Source organism: Notamacropus eugenii, chromosome 1 (genome assembly GCF_028372415.1).
Source record: "Notamacropus eugenii isolate mMacEug1 chromosome 1, mMacEug1.pri_v2, whole genome shotgun sequence".
In the NCBI taxonomy this organism is placed as follows: Eukaryota; Metazoa; Chordata; class Mammalia; order Diprotodontia; family Macropodidae; genus Notamacropus; species Notamacropus eugenii.
Genome location: NC_092872.1, coordinates 632155960 through 632173040, shown reverse-complemented (window position 1 = coordinate 632173040; position 17081 = coordinate 632155960). Strand labels below are relative to the sequence as shown.

Here is a 17081-nt window from a genome sequence, read left to right as displayed (position 1 = left end):
GTATGCAAAGAGCTTTATACATTTTAAATTGCTATATAAAAGTTAGCTGGAACCCTTCCTGTTACATTAATATCTAGTGGGTAGCCAATGTGCAATCTTTAACTAAAGATGCCCTCTGCTATTTTTGTGTGAAAGAGGTTCTGTGGTATCGATAAATGGTTGTGCCATTGGAGCATGATGACTGCTAATAAATTCTTGTTGATCAATTAGAGAGATTTAGAATTTGAAGGAGATCCTAGAGGAGAATAAGTCCAACCTCCTCATTATACAGACAAGAAGACTGAGGCTGGGAGGCTGGGTCAAGTGTCCTGTATAAGACCACACAGTTAGTAATACCTTAAGGCAGCATTTGATCCCACATCTTTCTAATTCCAGGTACAGCACTCTATCCATCACTGTGTTCCGCTATTAGAGGAGAGACTTCTCACCCTTTTGGTCCTTTGAGAATGTATTTTTCAGCCATAGAAATTCATGGAAAAGTTTGGTAAGGTCCTGAATTGTCTGCTTTGATAGAGGAAGAACTGACCTCAGCCTAACAATGGATCGTTGAAGTGTGGTAGTATAAGTACCACCCCATCATTTGTCCCATTGCTCTCTTGTATTGTCCAATTCTCACCAGATGACTGCCTGTCTCCTCTTCTAGTCTTAGGCTTTCATCAAGATGTCTTTTACCCCACTACTGGAGCATTTGTCATCTTTGGTTCCCTGCCTCAGACTCCTTAGACCTACCCTAGGTGTCTTTGCTTTTTGGATTATTGTTCCAAATTATTTCTGCCAAACTGAAGGAATCCATTAGGGTATGAAGGGATTTTTTTTTGGCTTGTTTTATTTGTTCTTACCCAAGAATGCCCAACTCTGGTTTTGTGATTTACTTTTCCCTATTCTCTGTAGCCCTCAGTAGTTGGGAGAATCTTTTCTATGACATTTAAGATTTGAGTTGGTTGGTTAGAAAGGGAACTATATGACATTTAGTAAAGTGAAACTGAGGTTAAAATGGGAGCTTTCTGTGTTTCCCCATGCTCTGATGGAGCCACGTGTACACAGGTACTTCATGGTAGATACCATGGTGGAAGTCTGCAGCTTCCCTTCTCTTTGCTCCTCCAATTCTAGGGCCTTAGGGCTGCCTTGAGTATTAGGGAAAACCAAGGGTTAACAGCTGAGTTGAGGGTTCTGCTTTTTCCTTAGGAAGAGAATTGGTTTTGGATGGGGTTTTTCCAGCCCAACTTGGAGGATTTCCATTAGACTCTCTGTCTCCATCTCATCTCAGGATTGGCGAAAGCAGAACATTAGGACTGGAGGGGAATTGGCCTGCTTTGCTTTCTTGGGGTGTGCCTCTATGAAAGGCTTCAGAGGTCACACCTGGGTGTCTGGACCACTGGTGAGCATCTGCACAGTGGGGAAGTATGTTCTCCTTGGGAAGTTCTGTGTAGAGGAGCCATGCCAGAAGGAGGGAGCTTGTGAGAAACAAGGAAAGGGTTTTGTCAGAGACATTAGGGTTGGGGCTTCTTTATTTGTTATTTGCTCCCATTGTCCCCTGCCTCGACTCCCCTCTGATGGTCCCAGCTGTGAAATTGTTCTCTTGTAGTTCAAGGCTGTGGGATACAGAATTGATAGTTCCATGAGCTGTCATTGACCAGCCAGTGAGCTTTTCCTTTGACTTTGGTGCTGACCTACTATTGCTTACTCTCTACCACCCTCACTTGAGCTGTACCTTATCTGGGGAGTAAGGATAAAGTCACACTCAGAGCCTAGAGGTATTCAGGATGGCACAAGAGAAGTCTGTAAAGTCCCTCATCTGTAAAATGAGGAGCATGGACTAGGTCAAATTAGCTTAATCTTTTTTGTATCTCATGGACCCCTTTGGCAGTCTGGACCCCTTCTCAGCATAATGTTTTTAAATGGATACAATAAAATGTATAGGATTACAAAGGAAAACCAATTATATTGAAAGATAGTTACCAAAATATCTGTTTAAAACCAAGTTCATAGACCTCAGGTTAAGAACCCTGGCACTATGAAGGTTTCTTCTGGCTCCAGATCTCTGACCCTATGAATATATGATTCCCAAGGTCCTTCAACCTGAGTCTTGTCCTTCAGACAGAACACACTCAGGGATAACAAAGAGAATAGTAGAGATAAAATCAATTCTTTTCCAAGCTATTTGATGATGTTCTCACTCCCAAAATGACTCTTGAGCAGGCAGGTAGGACATATTCAAGTAAACACACAGGATGCTCTAGATTCAATTGACCAAAGTAGATGTGAATAAAACCACTGTGATCAAATGGCATCCTCCCAACAACTCTGAGGGAACTGTGAAAAACAGAAACTTTTGGCCAAAATGTGTAACCCGTTACAAATAGCTACTGTGCCCACATGTTGGCAGTTTGTCAACGTGATTTCCATTCATAAGCACTGCTTGGGGGGACCCTGGGAACTGTAGACCAGTGAGTCTCATTTCCATTCTTGGCAAGTTGGCAGAAATTATAATTAAGGGAAGAATCACCCAGGGCTAAAGTAAATGTAATTTATCTAGTGAAAGACAGTATAATTTTTGTAAGGGGAAATCAAGCCTGGGATTCTTGGAAGGGGGTAAATCATCAGGGGAGCCAGTGGATGTAATTTATTTAGACTTTCAAAAGGCTTTTGACAAGGTTTATTCGCTGCCAAAGGTTTATGGAAAAAACAAATTTGAGTTACGTCTTTTCTTTACTCCTTGGTCTTGTTCCTTCTCTCTTCTCCTTCTATCCATTTGATTAAGTTGATCAATGCTTTCATAAATTTCCATTTTAGTCATGGGTTAGACATAGTGCCTTTTGTATATTAGGCCCTTAATACTTACAGGCAATGAGTTTCATCTCTGTTTCCCGGATGCTGAATGTCCATGTACAAGGCATTCCTCTGGTTTCCCCCTCTGTGCCCCCTTTGGCAAAGTAATAGTTACTGCCACTTTTTCTTGTCTCAAATAATGACAATAAGCAATTCTTCCAAGACATTTTGGAAAATAAGAGGTCTTTATCAATGCTAACTAATCATAGGGCAGGCTGACTAATTGCAACCTGGGTATTATGCCTCATCCTCTCCCTGCTCAACAAGGCTTGAAATCTCAGACTGAGCAGGGCCTCAGCAGACCTTGAAACCAAAGTAACCCTCAGGACAAAATGTCCAGCTCAATTTACATTCCATCCTCATAAACCTTCTTCCTCCTCCTCCTCCTCCTTTTCCCTCTGTGTATATGTTTGAGATTTCAAAAATAAGACTCTGAGGAAGGAAAACTGCCATAACTCGGGCTGGGGGAAGTGTGGGAGGAATTTTCCATAAAAAAGAGGGCTTGGGTTTGAGTGAATTCTAGCTCTCTAGCCATTGTTAGCTTTCTGACCATGGGCTAGTCACTTAGTTCTCTAAGTGTCTATTTCCTCATCTATAAAATGGGCATAATATTTGTATAACTTATCTCCAAGGTAGTTGTCAAGAAAGGAAAGCAACTCTAAGGCTCTATAGAAATGGGAGATATTATTACTATTATTATACCACAGAATTTCCTGGTTTTGTTGTTGTTAGCTTTTCTACCTGCTTTAATCCAAGGGTGCTATTAAAATTTGTTTTTCTTTTCATCATGGCCTGGAAGAAAGGGAGGAAACAAGCATTTATTAAATGTCTACTATGTGCCCTGCACTGTGATAAACACTTTTTTCTTTCAACAGATATTTTCTCATTTGATCTTCACAATCACCCTGGGAGGTAAGTGTTATATATCATCTCCGTCTCACAGTTGAGGAAACTAAGGCAGACAGAAGTTAAGTGACTTGCTCATTGTCACACAGATAGTAAATGTCTGAGACTGGATTTGAATTTAGGTCTCCCTGACTTCAGGCCCAGCACTCTGTGCACCGTGGTGCCTCGGCTGCCTTTAAAGAGAGGTGATTATGGTAGGTTAAAGATTTGTAAAGAGAATTTCTGTTTTTTTCAGGAGTAATGTATAATCAAAAGATTATCAGAGTTGGAAGTAGTCTTAGAAGTCATCTAGTCTGCTCTCCTACCCAGTTCTACACATCTTTTCATTAACATACCTGATAGATGGTTGTGTGGTCACTATAGGAACATATCCAGCGAAGGAGAGCTCACCAACTCACCACAATTTTTTTTTTAACAGTTTCATTTGTTTTAATTTATTGAGATTAAATCTGCCTCTCAAGGGTCCTACTTTGACCCACTGAAGCTATACAGAATAAACTTAATCTCTGTTTGATGTAGCCCTTCAGATATCTGAAGACAGATATGAAGTCCCCTTTAAATTTTCTCTTCTCTAGGCTGTGAATATCTCCAGTTCCTTCAGTTAGCTCTTGGATAACCATTTTGGTCAATCTTTTCTGGTTGCAGCCCAATGTGTCAATGTCTCCCCTTAAAACATGGAAGCCAAAATTGAATACAATGTGTCCTCAATGTGACATAGAACATGATAGAACTCTAATTACCCTTGTAGCCCACAATAGTGTCAGTTTCATTTCAGCCACTGTATAGTGTCAATGGTGCCTGTAAACACAATTCAATTCCATAAGCATTTATTAAGTGCCTACTATATGCAAGGCTCTCTGTGATCTGCTTTTAAGCCATATATGTTCCCTGTCCTTGAACAGGTGAGTTGTTTTGTTTTTTTTTTTGAGGTGCATGACTTTACTTTTAATCCTGTGTAAATGTTGGGCTACTATTCTAGCCTGCTGAGAAGCAGAGTTCAGCACACATTTATTGAGCACTTCCTGTATGTGTGCATTCATTTGTGGTGTCATTTTGGTTCTCTTCAAGAACTAAGGACAGCAACCAACAAGTGAGCAGTACTGAATAGCTACTATATGTAAGGTGTTATCTGCTACCTTGATAAACAGGGCTCCTGGGTCTTTATCTTCTCTGTTAATGGGATTGAACAGGACAGAGTCAGCTGCCAGTACAGGCTCCTCCATGTTTGTCATCTTTGTTTAGGTAAAAACCTACCAAACTGTTCTATCATCCAGTCCATCTCTCTCTCTCTCTCTCTCTCTCTCTCTCTCTCTCTCTCTCTCTCTCTCTCTCTCTCTCTCTCTCTCTCTCTCTCTCTCTCTCTCTCTCTCTCTCTCTCTCTCTTTCTCTCTCTCTCTCCTTCTCTCTCTCTCCCTCTCTCGTGTATTTTGTGAGTAACTGTCAAATAGCTTGCTAGAATCAAGAAATACCATGTTTATCCCATTCTTCTGATCTACTAGTCTGTGGGGTTTTTTGGGGGGTGGGGAAGATAGGATGAGTGGGGAGGGTTCCATACTTGGGATTTTGTCTGGGAACTTCTAGGGTGGAGGACTGTACCCTCTGCAGTTAGGGACATGAGGGAAGTTCCCTCCACAGAAACAAATTGGCAACTCAACTCTAAGTTAAAGTCTTGTAGTTATTGGTTTTGTTTTCTTTTGGGGAGGAGGGCAGGGAAGAGGAACTAAGAAGTTAAATAAGTTACTCATGATCATAGAGATCCCCAGATTTAGAAGTAGGATTTGAACACTGGCCTTCCTGCCTTCAAGTTCAGGCCTCTCTCCCTCCTCTTGTTGTTTACTCATTTAGTCATGTCTGACTCTTGGTGACCTCATAGACCATGCTGTCCTTGGAGTTTTCTTATTAAAGATACTGGAATGGTTTTCCATTCTCCTCTCCAGTAGATTAAGACAAACAGGGGTAAGTGACTTGCCCTGGGACACACACAGGTGGTAAGTGTCTAAGGCTAGATTTGAACTCAGGTCTTTCTGACTGCAGGTTCAGCACTCTATCTACTGAGCCACTCTGCTTTTCACTAGCCTAGAACCTTACCCATGAATGAAATGAGGTTAGTTTGGCATAATTTATTTTTAGTGAATTCATGTTGGCTGCTATCAACTACCACTTTTTTTCCTCCTCCTGGATACTTACAAACTACCTATTTAATAATCCATATTAGCAATTATGATATCAACATTTATGCTGTGGTTTCTTGGTTTATTTTTGGAGAGGATGAAGCTGGGACTTGATCTCCCATTTTCTAATTTTAAGTGCACTGTTATTTCTATTCTATCTCACTGCTTCCCTCTAACTTCCGATAACATCGTAAGGTGAGGAAGGGACCAGTACCCTATGCCAGGCTAAGCACTGTACAGATATCTCATTGGATCCTAACTCATTCCAACTGCTTTCTTTTGTTATTGTTCAGTCATTTCAGTCACGTCTGACTGTGCATGACCCCATTTGGGGTTTTCTTGGCAGAGATATTGGAATGGTTTTTCATTTTCTTCTCCAGCTTATTTTACAGATGAGAAAATGGAGGCAAACAGAGTTAAGTGACCATGATCACACAAGCTAGTAAGTGCCTAAGGCCAAATTTGAACTCACCAAGGTGAGTCTTCCACACGCCAGGCCAGGTACTTTCTCCACTGTGCCACCTAGATGTTCAGCTACTCTCTAGTGTGAGAGAAAAAGCCAGCTCTTCTTGCATTTTTGCCAGCTCTACCAGACACATTATTTATTAAGTGTACAAGCATCTGCTTGGAGAAAAGCTCACGTTGGCTTTGTTCATCCACCTGCTAGATCAGAACAGGCTTCTCCCCTTAAGTGGTTCAGCTCATCTTGTAGAGTAATTGTTAAAACAAAAGAGAAGTTACACAACAGTGGTAAAATAAAACCACGGTTTCATTTAGGGCTTTTAGAATTTCTACACCAAGAAATGATGATGTAAGTGAATACCCATTTAGAAACATGGCTTCCTGAAACTATCCACTCCCTCCTTCAAGTCTGTATGAAGGTAAATTAAAGGACTGATTCTTTTCATTTGGTCAACAAAAAGCTATTTGTAGTTTGGCTACCATAAACCTCTTCTAATCATCTCTCTCTCTCTCTCTCCTTTTGGTTCTGCCTTCTAAAGGGAATTAAAGACACTCCCTATTTTTATTGTATTCTTTTTATACAATGTCTATAGGTCTTCATTCAAAAAAGACTGAAGACTTCAGATCAAGATACTGTTATAATATGAAGTCTTATTTTTCTTTGCATGACTGAGGAATCAGTGTGGTATGCTTGGCAGCAGGGTATACTGAAAAGTATCTCCCTGATTTTGGGAAAAAGGTGAATATTTAACCATCTCCATCCTAATAGCTTTTCTTGCACCTGCAATAATTTTCCTTAGTTGCTTTCATAAGTCCTTTTGGCATCCTTTTGATGTAATTCATATAAATTGTAAGTTATTTAGGCTCGGTGGGTGCTTATGTATTATTGTCTTGTCGCCTGTCATGGGGATAGTTGTACTAGCTTCTACCCCTTTTTGAAGACCATTTGCCTTGATTCCGAATCCAGTTCTTCTCTCACTGTAGTATCTACCCTCTCTCTGTTGTCTATTGACATTGCACCATCAGTGCCCAAGCAGCGAGCCTGTCCTCTCTCCAGTCTTCGTTCTCTAAATCAGTGGCTCTTAATTTTTTTCTGTGTTATAGACCCCTTTGGCAGCATGGGGAAACCTATGGATCCCTTCTTGGAATTGTATTTTTAAAATCCTAAAATAAAATCAATAACACCGAAATACCATTATCAAAAGTTCACAGATCTAAGTCAAGAACCCCCACTCTCAGCAAACTTTAAAAAATCGTACATTAATACTATTGCTTGTTAATGTACAGTTGTTATAACTACAGAAAGAAGAAGTTATTTGTCTAACAACCAAGCCAGTCTACTTGTATTAGAGACTTGCATTGTGACCAGCTCATTGCACATGTACTGGGCTGGCTACTGGCAGCTACAGGGTTTTCACTTTGTGCCTCAAGTTTCCCCAACTAAATCATGCTGCTTTTGTATATGTTCTTCCTCCCTTGGCTTTAGTTCTCATTCAGTGAAAAGAGAGGGGTAAATTTTAAGTCAGAGAAGCTGGGCTTGAACCTTGACTGCCACTTGCAACTTGTGCAAATCACTTAATTTTCTGGGCCTCAATTTCTCCATCTGTAAAATGAAGAAAGGTGACTAAAAGAACCAGGTAACTTCTAAAATACAGCCCCAAGTCTAGGATCCTAAGAAAAGCAGGAGGTGAGAAAAGAAGCTTCTACTCAGCTCACATATACCCATGTCTATGAACTAGTTTTTCTTTGAGGCAGTATTGGACCTAGAATTAGGAAGATTTTTAAATCACTTAACTGGCTAAAGGACCCTGAACAAATCACTAAACCTCTATTTGCCTTAGCTTTCTCTACTATAAAATGGGAATAATATTGGCATCTACTCTGCAGGGTTGCAGAGTATAGTGAGATAATATTTGTAAAGTGTTCAGTGCAGTGTCTGGCACCTAGCAAGTGCTGTATAAATGCTTACTCCCTCCTGTTATTCCTAATGGATACTTGTACTCCTGTATTGTCTCAGTATCTGTCCTGACACACTCGTTTGTGTGTATCTCTTTGTATATATATGTATATATACATATGTATACATGTATATATGGGGTTGTTGATGTTGATTATCCTATTATGATGAAGCAGAACTCACTGAGCCCTGGTGATTTCTTACTGCCTCTGTGACATTGTGCCAGCTACTTGGCCTCTCTAATCCTTTACAGTTTTTTCATCTGTAAAGAAAAACGAAGACGGACACGATAATTTCTAAATTCCTTCCTCACTTAAAATATATGAAACTATTATAAGAGGGAACATGAGTTGAATTTAGACCATCAAGAAGTATGCTAAGCAGCTTAATGTAGTACGAAGGATAAGATCTTGGCAGCCAAGAAAGCTGAATTCCAAGGGTCAAGAGCTTAGATCCACTCCTATCGTTTTATAGCTTGGGAAACTGCCAATTAAAGAGACTGAGGACTTTACTCCAGGTTACACAGTTTGTGGTGTGGAAGATGAGTGTGTGTAGATATGCCACTAATGTGACCTTGTGACCTTGAACTAGTAAGTCACTTCCTCTTTTTAGAGCCTTCAACTTCCCATCTTTACAATGAGGAGATTGGACCAACTGTTCTTCCAGCTCTTTAGTGACTCTGTGACTGATACCTTGTGGGCCAACAGTAGTGATGGGTGGGGATGGTCTCTAAAGTTCCTTCAGTTCCAAATTCCTATGCTTCAGTGACTCTCTGATTGATGATGCCTTTGGAGGACTAGTAGCAATGAAGGTCGTAGATTCAAGCCTAGTTTGAAATCAGATGCCTACTGAGTTACTGACATCAAGAGACTCTTCTTTGGGAAATCTTTTTTTAAGCCTTATCACTCCAGTTTCTTATTGCTAGTTTCAACACCGTTTCTTTCTGTGAATTTATAACAAAATTTTTAATTATCTCTGTTCAAAGAGAATATTTTAACTTGTTCTGGGCAGCTGGGTGGCACAGTGGATTGAGGGCTGGGCCTGAAGATAGGAAGACCTAAGGTCAAATCTAGCCTCAGACACTTATTAGCTATGTGACCCTCGACAGGTCACTAAACCCCTGTTTGCTTCAGTTTCCTCATCTATAAAATGGGGATAATAAACATTCCCTACCTCCAAGTATTATTGTAAAGATCAAATGAGATAATAATTGTGAAATTCTTAGCACAGTGCCTGACACATATATAGATACTATATCAGTGCTAGCTGTTATTATTCTTCAAAAATTCCCACGAAGAATGGGAATAGCCAACATGGGTGAATCTTTAGGCAATTCCTTCTTCTGTCTTCTGAACACCTTCTTCTAGGAAGTTTTTTATGAACAGCATCCAAAAGGTCTCAGGGCCTCTGGAAGGTCATTGCATTGGAGCTATAAGTATATTGTATCAATGGCCAATGTCTGACATTTTTCTAGCCTTATTGAGTGACGGGGCCTATGGAAGAGCCATGGTTGGCCTCTTACCCATACTGATGGACTCTGGGAATGGTTCTTACAAGGGAAAATGGTTTATACAGTAGTGGAATTGTCAGTCCTCCTGGGCTATTTTTTTTGACTTTGTAGAACACAAATGAAGACATGTACTTACATGTTCCCAGGACCTAATGAGGCTAACCTTTCTCCTCTTCTTCCAACTGTAGATCTCCCCTCCTAATGAAAGAAGGCACTGAGAATGGATTACTGCAGCCAGACCGCTCTAGTCCCATGTGGACAAGATAAATACATTTCCAAGTAAGATTTTCTTTTATAACTTATAGATGGAAAAGTACATTAATGTTATTATGGACACTCATGAGGTATCAAGTTGTAAGGTTTGGATGTAAATGTTCTCAGGGTCTAGACCAGTGATTCCCAAGAATCTTTGAATTTCTATAACTTATCATTGTTTAATTTAGGGGATATTCCCCTTCCTTCATCTTATCTCCAGATGTTGAATGATACCTATTTTAGAGTATAACCATTATACTGTTATTAGGTCCCAAGGCAAGGATATCATAAATGAAACTACCAGTGTTTTACCTTCTCTCTGTTCTCTGGTAACCAGATCCCTGTATGGATATTTCCTTCCTTCCTCCCTCCTTCCCCTTCTCCTTCCTTCCCTCCCTCCCTCCCTTCCTTCCTTCCTTCCTCCCTCCTTCCTTTCCTTCCTTTCCTTCCTTCCTTCCTTCCTTCCTTCCTTCCTTCCTTCCTTCCTTCCTCCCTTCCTCCCTTCCTTCTTTCCTTCCTTCCTTCCTTCCTTCCTTCCTTCCTTCCTTCCTTCCTTCCTTCCTTCCTTCCTTCCTTCTCTCTCCTTTCTTTCTTCCTCTTCCTCCATTCCTTCCTTCCTTCATTTTCTATGTGAATTTCTAGATGAATGAATTTGTTTTGTACTGAATCACCCTCTAGAAGAAGTGGGGTTGAAAGTAAAGCTTGTTTCTTTTTTTTAAACAAAGAAGAATAAAAATTAATGTTATGTATAAATTTAATAAATAGATGTGTGGTATAGTTCCAAAATAGAAAGAGCATTTGAATTGGAGCTAGAAGACTTGAATTCAAATCCCAACACTATCCTTTGCTATCTCTGTGACCTTACGCAAATACCTCACCTATCCAGTCTTCAGTTTCCTCATTTGTAAAAAGAGACAGTTGGATTATACGATCTCTAAGATCTTTCCCAGCCCTGGTACCTGCGATCCCATATTTGTTGAATGAATCAGTGAAACCTCCTGAGTTAATGAGAAGCACTATAGTTGAGCTCTTGTAATTGAATAGGCTAGTATGTACTAAATCTGTACCCCTCTATGCGGGCTCTGTTAAGATTTCTACACCAATCTCCTGCTTCTCCTAACAGTATGATCTTAAGGATGCTTCTCAACACTAAAACTGGGAACCTTTGACTTGGATGTGGCAAAATACTATTGGCCATAGATGACCTATACTAAAGCCATATAAATGAGAAAATTTGTGCAGATGACCTCTCAGTTTCCTTCTGTCATCTTAGGTTTTGTTTTTTGGATGGTTAAACACTGTTGCATTGTGAGACAAGTCTGCCAAGGTGCTATAGCAATTCCCTTGAGATTTTGTTACCACTTTGTGTATAGGATGAGGAAAGGGAGTTAAGAATAGGAAGAGGACAATTAATCAGGTAGGAGGACAGGATAGAAAGGAGAGATAGTGTTGCACATTCAGAAGAGTCCTGGATTGGAAGCTGAAGACCTAGAGATGTGCTTGTAAATGTTTAACAACTGGGTCTTTGGTAACATTCTTCATAACTGGTCCTCTGGAGTCATGGGTGATCATTGATAAGAATCTTTAAGTCTTTCAAAATTGTTGGTTTTACAATATTGTTATAGCATAAATTATTCTCTTGGTTCTTCTCATAACACTGTATCAGTTCATGTAAGTCCTCCCAGATTTCTCCAAAGTCTTCTCTTTCATAATTTCTTACAGCACAAAAATGTTTCATTACATTCATGTACCATAATTTGTTGTTATTCCCTAATTGATGGGTATCCTTTTGATATTACAAAAAAGCTGTGTTCTCTCTCCCTCCCTCCCTCCCTCCCACACTCTCTCTTTCTCTCTCTCTCTCCACACACACACACACACACACACACACACACACACATACATGGGACATTGCCCTTTTTTTCTGACCTCTTTGGGGTAAAAAACCTAATACTGGTATTACTCAGTCAAAGAATATGCCTGCTTTAATAACTTTTGAGGGCATAATTCCAAATTGCTTTCTGTAATGCCTGCACCAAGTCTCTCTTTTCCCACAGCCATTCCAACATTTGCCATTTTCTTTCTTTTTGTTAACTGTAATTTCGTTTTAGTACCAGCCTGAGGTAGATATAATTAGGGAGAAAAATCTTCTATTAAAATTTTTTTATTGCTTTCTAGATACCAGTATGAACATATATTTATGAACTTGGCTTCAGATAAGCACACAACACACACACAGCTTTTGGATTGTCTGTGCCACCTCTTCCCTTAATTAAGAAAAATCATTAAGAGTTGACTGTGAAAATTGAAAACAATTGCAGACTGTTAAAAGATAGAACATAAAATGTTAGAATTCTGGAATGATGCTTAAAAAGCACAGAATATCAGAGCTACAAAAGGTCCTGATAACAAAGAAAGTTAGAATGAAGAGATCTCAGAGCACAGAATGTCAGAACTTAAAAGGAACTTTGAGATCATCTGATATAAATCCCACGTTTAACAGAGGAGGAAACAGGTCCAGAGTGAGGGGGAGTAATTTTCCAAGGTAACACAGCAAATGCATGCTAGAAATGGGACTAGGATCTAGGTTTCCCAGTTTCTAATCTAGTGTTCTCTCCTTGGCACCATGGAGGATACTAAGTTAGTGTCATTGTAGCTTGACTAATGGACTTTTGTCCATTTTATCTAATTTCAAAATTATGATTTTAAGGGTATTAGTGGAGAAGAGGGATGCAGAATAATAAGCCTCCTTTTATAGTACTGTAGCATTTACATAGCATTTGTACATGACTTTTTGAGGTAGCTTATGCGTGTATTATTATATCCACTTCATAGAGTAGGAAACTGAGATTTAAGGACTTACCCAGGACCATGCAGTTGAAAATTACCCTTTGTCTAAGTCTGTGACTTCTCCATAGTCTCCTAGAACTGCGTGGTCCTTTGGAAAAAAGGAAACCATGAGAAGGTTAACCTCTCCATTGGTTTAATTTTCTGGGGTATTCTTTAATTTCTCCTACCAAGTAGGGGAATGCCTGATTCAGGCAGATATTGATGGATGGGCCCGGGGTTGCTGTTTGATCATATGCTAAAGCCTTGTTAATTCAGAATATATGGCCAGAGGACTTGATTCGCTAAGCAAACTTTAATGGAAACAAGATGAGATAAGAAATTCTACTTGAGAGAGCAAAGGAATTAATTACAAGTTCTTTAGAAGCACTCAATTGTAAATTGTGACAGACAATTGTGAAAAGCAGTCATGGTATCCTGAGTGAAAGGGCAGTCTCACTTTAGGTACTCAACAGCTGGATGAGCCTAGGAAAACTCTTCATCTTCTTTCAACCATTGTTTCTTCCTACTGCCCTGCTCACCTGTCTGCTCTCCTTGCCATGGTTGTTATGAGAAGACTGCTCTCCTATATCATGCAATGTCATTTACTACTTATATAGACCAGAAAACATAGAAGTGGAAATTAATTTGACCATGATGAGCTAGTTGCACAAAATCCTCATTGTTGAAATTCATTCATTCATATGTCTGACTCTTCATGACCCCATGAGTTTTGTTTTTTTTTTGTTTTTTTTGGCAAAGATGCTAGAGTAGTTTTCCATTTCTCTGTCCTGTGGATTAAGGCAAACAGGGTCAGGCAGTTAGTGAGTGTTTGAGGTTGGATTTGAACTCAGGTCTTCCTGATTCCAGGTCCAGCTGAGCCACCTAGCTGCCTCTAGACAACTCATATCTCTACGTTAAAGTCCTTCAGGACAACTTTATGTAACTTATTGTATGTGCTCAAAAGTACTAAATTGAATTTGTTTAAAAATATTCCACATTCAGACTTCATCAGTTTATACTGGTGTCCTCTTCCCCTACCTAACTAGTCTAACATAGTGAGGATTGATTTAAGAATCATGAGATTTTTAGAGTTGGAAGGAACCTTAAAGATGAGCGAATGTATGAATGAGAAAGCATTTATTAAGTGCTTACTGTGTGCAAAGCAAAGAGTCAAGCAAGACAATCCTTGCTCTCAAGGAGCTCCAGTTCTAATGGAGAGATAGCCCATGTTAGTGTCAACTCTGAGTCAGATGGAAAGCTTCCATAATCCTTAGGAGAATGTGGCAAAGCAGGTGATAATGCATCTTCTTTAAAATCATTTCTACTGAAAAAATCATCTCCTCCAATGTCAAACCATTTGATGGTGCCACTTTTTGAGGTGAAAACTTTATCTTCTGCTTCCCGATCATGAGATCATCTTGAACCTGGTGGTCAGAAACACAGGAGCTATATTCCATCTTTTCTCTTTTTCACTTGTAGGGAAGCACAGTGCCCTTAGAATTGTCTTATCTTACAAATGGAGAAACTGAGGCACGGGGGTGGGGAAAAGGGACTCTAGCAAAGTCACACAGGTAAGTTAGTATCAGAGTTAGAATTCAAACTCAAGCTTTCTGACTCCAATTAAGTGGTTTTTTTTTTCCATTCTGACCATATTAGGCTCTCCAGAATCTGACAGACCACATTCCTAGGGACAGATATATGTTTAGAAATTTAGGGAGTGGCTAATTTTGGAGTTGCTGGGTCACCACCCTATGCTTAATGCCAGAGCCTCTAAAAACAAGAATTTACCAAATTAGCAGGCTTAGGCTTACTTTAGTTTAACTTATAACTTCATTGACTTTTTCCACAAGCTTGAAGATGCCCTCTCCCCAACGAAAGCTAGGAGAACTAGCATACTTGCTAGACCCTCCCCCTATTTGAAAAGGCAGTGTGGTGTAATGGTCAGGAAGCCTGGGTTTGAATCCCACCTGTCACTGTGTGAATCTGGGAAAGTCACTTTAATGCCTTGGAGAATCAGTTCCTCCCTCTGTGAAGTGGTAACGATAGTATCTGGGGGACCTACCTTAAAAGGTTACTGTGAGGGGAAATAAAACCATTTTGCAAACATCAGAGTACTCTAAGAATCAAATCAGTCAATATACAAGTGTTCATTAGATGCCTACTATGTGTTGAGCATACAGAAGTTATAGTCTTGTCCTCAAAGGAGCTTATACCCTACTAAGAGGAGGTAGCTTATTCACACATATATACACACACATATACATAAACACATGTATATCCATAGAAACAACATGGCAGTGAGGAAGAGACACCAAGGACTGGGGGAAATCAGGATGTGGGAGTTATTGCCTATGCTTCTTCCTCTCCATTTCTACCACCTATAGCCCCAAGCCTCTAGTCCTGAAATGAAAGAGTTGGCAGCTAACTGAGCTTGAATTTTATGCTTGAAAAAACTTGGAGATGATCATATCATAAGAACAAATATAGATTATTAAATGCTTGTTGGGCTGGATTGAGTATTAAGGCCAAGACCATACAGAGTAAAATTCAAAGACCTAGACTTAACCTTAGTATTTTAAAAGAATCCAAATCCTTCTGAGCTCTGTGAATTCACTGTGACTTTTCAGTACCTTGTGACTAACATTTGTAAGGGATCAGAGAATCTTAGGATTCTCTGAACAAGAACAAGAAGAAGAGAGCTCAGAGATCATGTAGGGCAGCCTCCTTTGTTTTATAGATGAGGAAAATGGAGCCCTGAGAGTTTGTGACCTATCCAAGTTAGTAAGTAGCTGATCTGGGTTGGAGTCCAAGGAGAAAGAGAAGAAACCTTATCTTGGGAGTGTGGGTACATAACGCTGCTTGGCTGACTGTCCATTTGGCTTGGTTCTTTTGTGAGGGTAATCCCCCTTCCTCAGCAGAGACAAGGCCAACCTGTTTCCCTTGAGTCACCCTTGTGGATAAGATTTGGCCCAGATGGCTCTAGCCCGGGAGTCTAGACACCCTGGGAGATGTTGGTGGTCTTTGAAATCCATTATATTTGTTGATGGCTGATAAAAAAAGAACAAGCGTGAAGGCGTTTGATGATAAGGTCTTAATTTTGATTTGCTTGAGATAGCCAGACTGATTATTTAACGGAATCCAAACCCTGGGGGAAACTGTTCAGCTAGCAAGTGGTGACTGTTTTAAGGTGGAAGGAAAGCAAATTCCCATCCTGGTCTCCTTCCCTTTGTTTCCCTGCACTTTTATCTTCACTCTCACTTTTGTATGTATCTTTGAAGTTTGAGAAGGGAGAGGGAGGAGGGAGAGAAGGAGGAGCGGGGAAGGGACCTGGAGAAGTATTCCACAGCAGCTCTCAGAACTGGGAGGACAGAATTACATGAGAAAATGGAAGAGCTTTTTCTCCTGCCTCCACCCTTTAAACCTTTAACTTCAAAAAGCATGATGAGACATGGTCCCTGCGGTCAATATTCACGGTTAAGTAGGGGGATAACTCTGAGCCCTTGGGCAAATTATGTAATCTCTCTAGGTCTCTGTTCTTCATATGCAATTGGATTAGACATCATGGTGTAGTGGGTGAGCTCCGAATTTGGAGTCAAGAAGACCTGGGTTCAGATTCTACCTCTGACACTCACTAGCTGTGGGACCCTGGGCAAATTACTTAAACCTCCATGGATCTCAGTTTTCTTACCTATCAACTGAGGGAGTTTGACTCAAGGTGGTCCAAGGTCCCTTCCAGCTCTTAATCTATGGTCCTATGACTTCTTAAGTTGTTTCTGTTGCGTCTGACTCTTCATGGCCTCATCTGAGGTTTTTTTGGCAGATACTGGAATGGTTTGCCATTGCCTTCTACAACTCATTTTACAGTTGAGGAAACTGGGGCAAACAGGGTTAAGTGACTTGCCCAGGGTCACACAGTTAGTAAGTGTCTGAGGCTAGATTTGAACTCAGGGAGATGAATCTTCCTGACTCCAAGCCTGGAACTCTGTCCACTGTGCTACTTAGCTGCACATGGAGTAATGAGAGAAGACTTTATAGAAGTGGCTTTTTTCTGGACCTTAAAGAACAGATAGGACTTCCTTTGGGAGAAAGCAGGGGGTAGAAGACACAGCAGGTGCAGGGCACAACCTCATCAAAAAGGACAGATGGCAGCACCTTAGGAGGG

General features: G+C 40.3%; 1 protein-coding gene across 6 annotated transcripts in view; it reads left to right on the top strand.

The window, feature by feature from the left end:
- The window catches only part of RASSF2 (Ras association domain family member 2), a 70435-nt gene that overhangs the window by 24137 nt on the left and 29217 nt on the right, over positions 1-17081 (top strand). For 2 of the 6 annotated variants that reach the window (XM_072635297.1, XM_072635294.1), the window contains exons 2-3: positions 3705-3741; positions 10024-10114. In XM_072635297.1, coding sequence (XP_072491398.1) covers positions 10056-10114 — 59 coding nt within the window. In that variant the 5' untranslated portion in view covers positions 3705-3741; positions 10024-10055. Of the gene's footprint in view, positions 1-3704; positions 3742-7047; positions 7108-10023; positions 10115-17081 lie in introns of those variants that run through there. The other 4 variants (XM_072635298.1, XM_072635295.1, XM_072635299.1 and 1 more) reach the window with 3 other exon arrangements.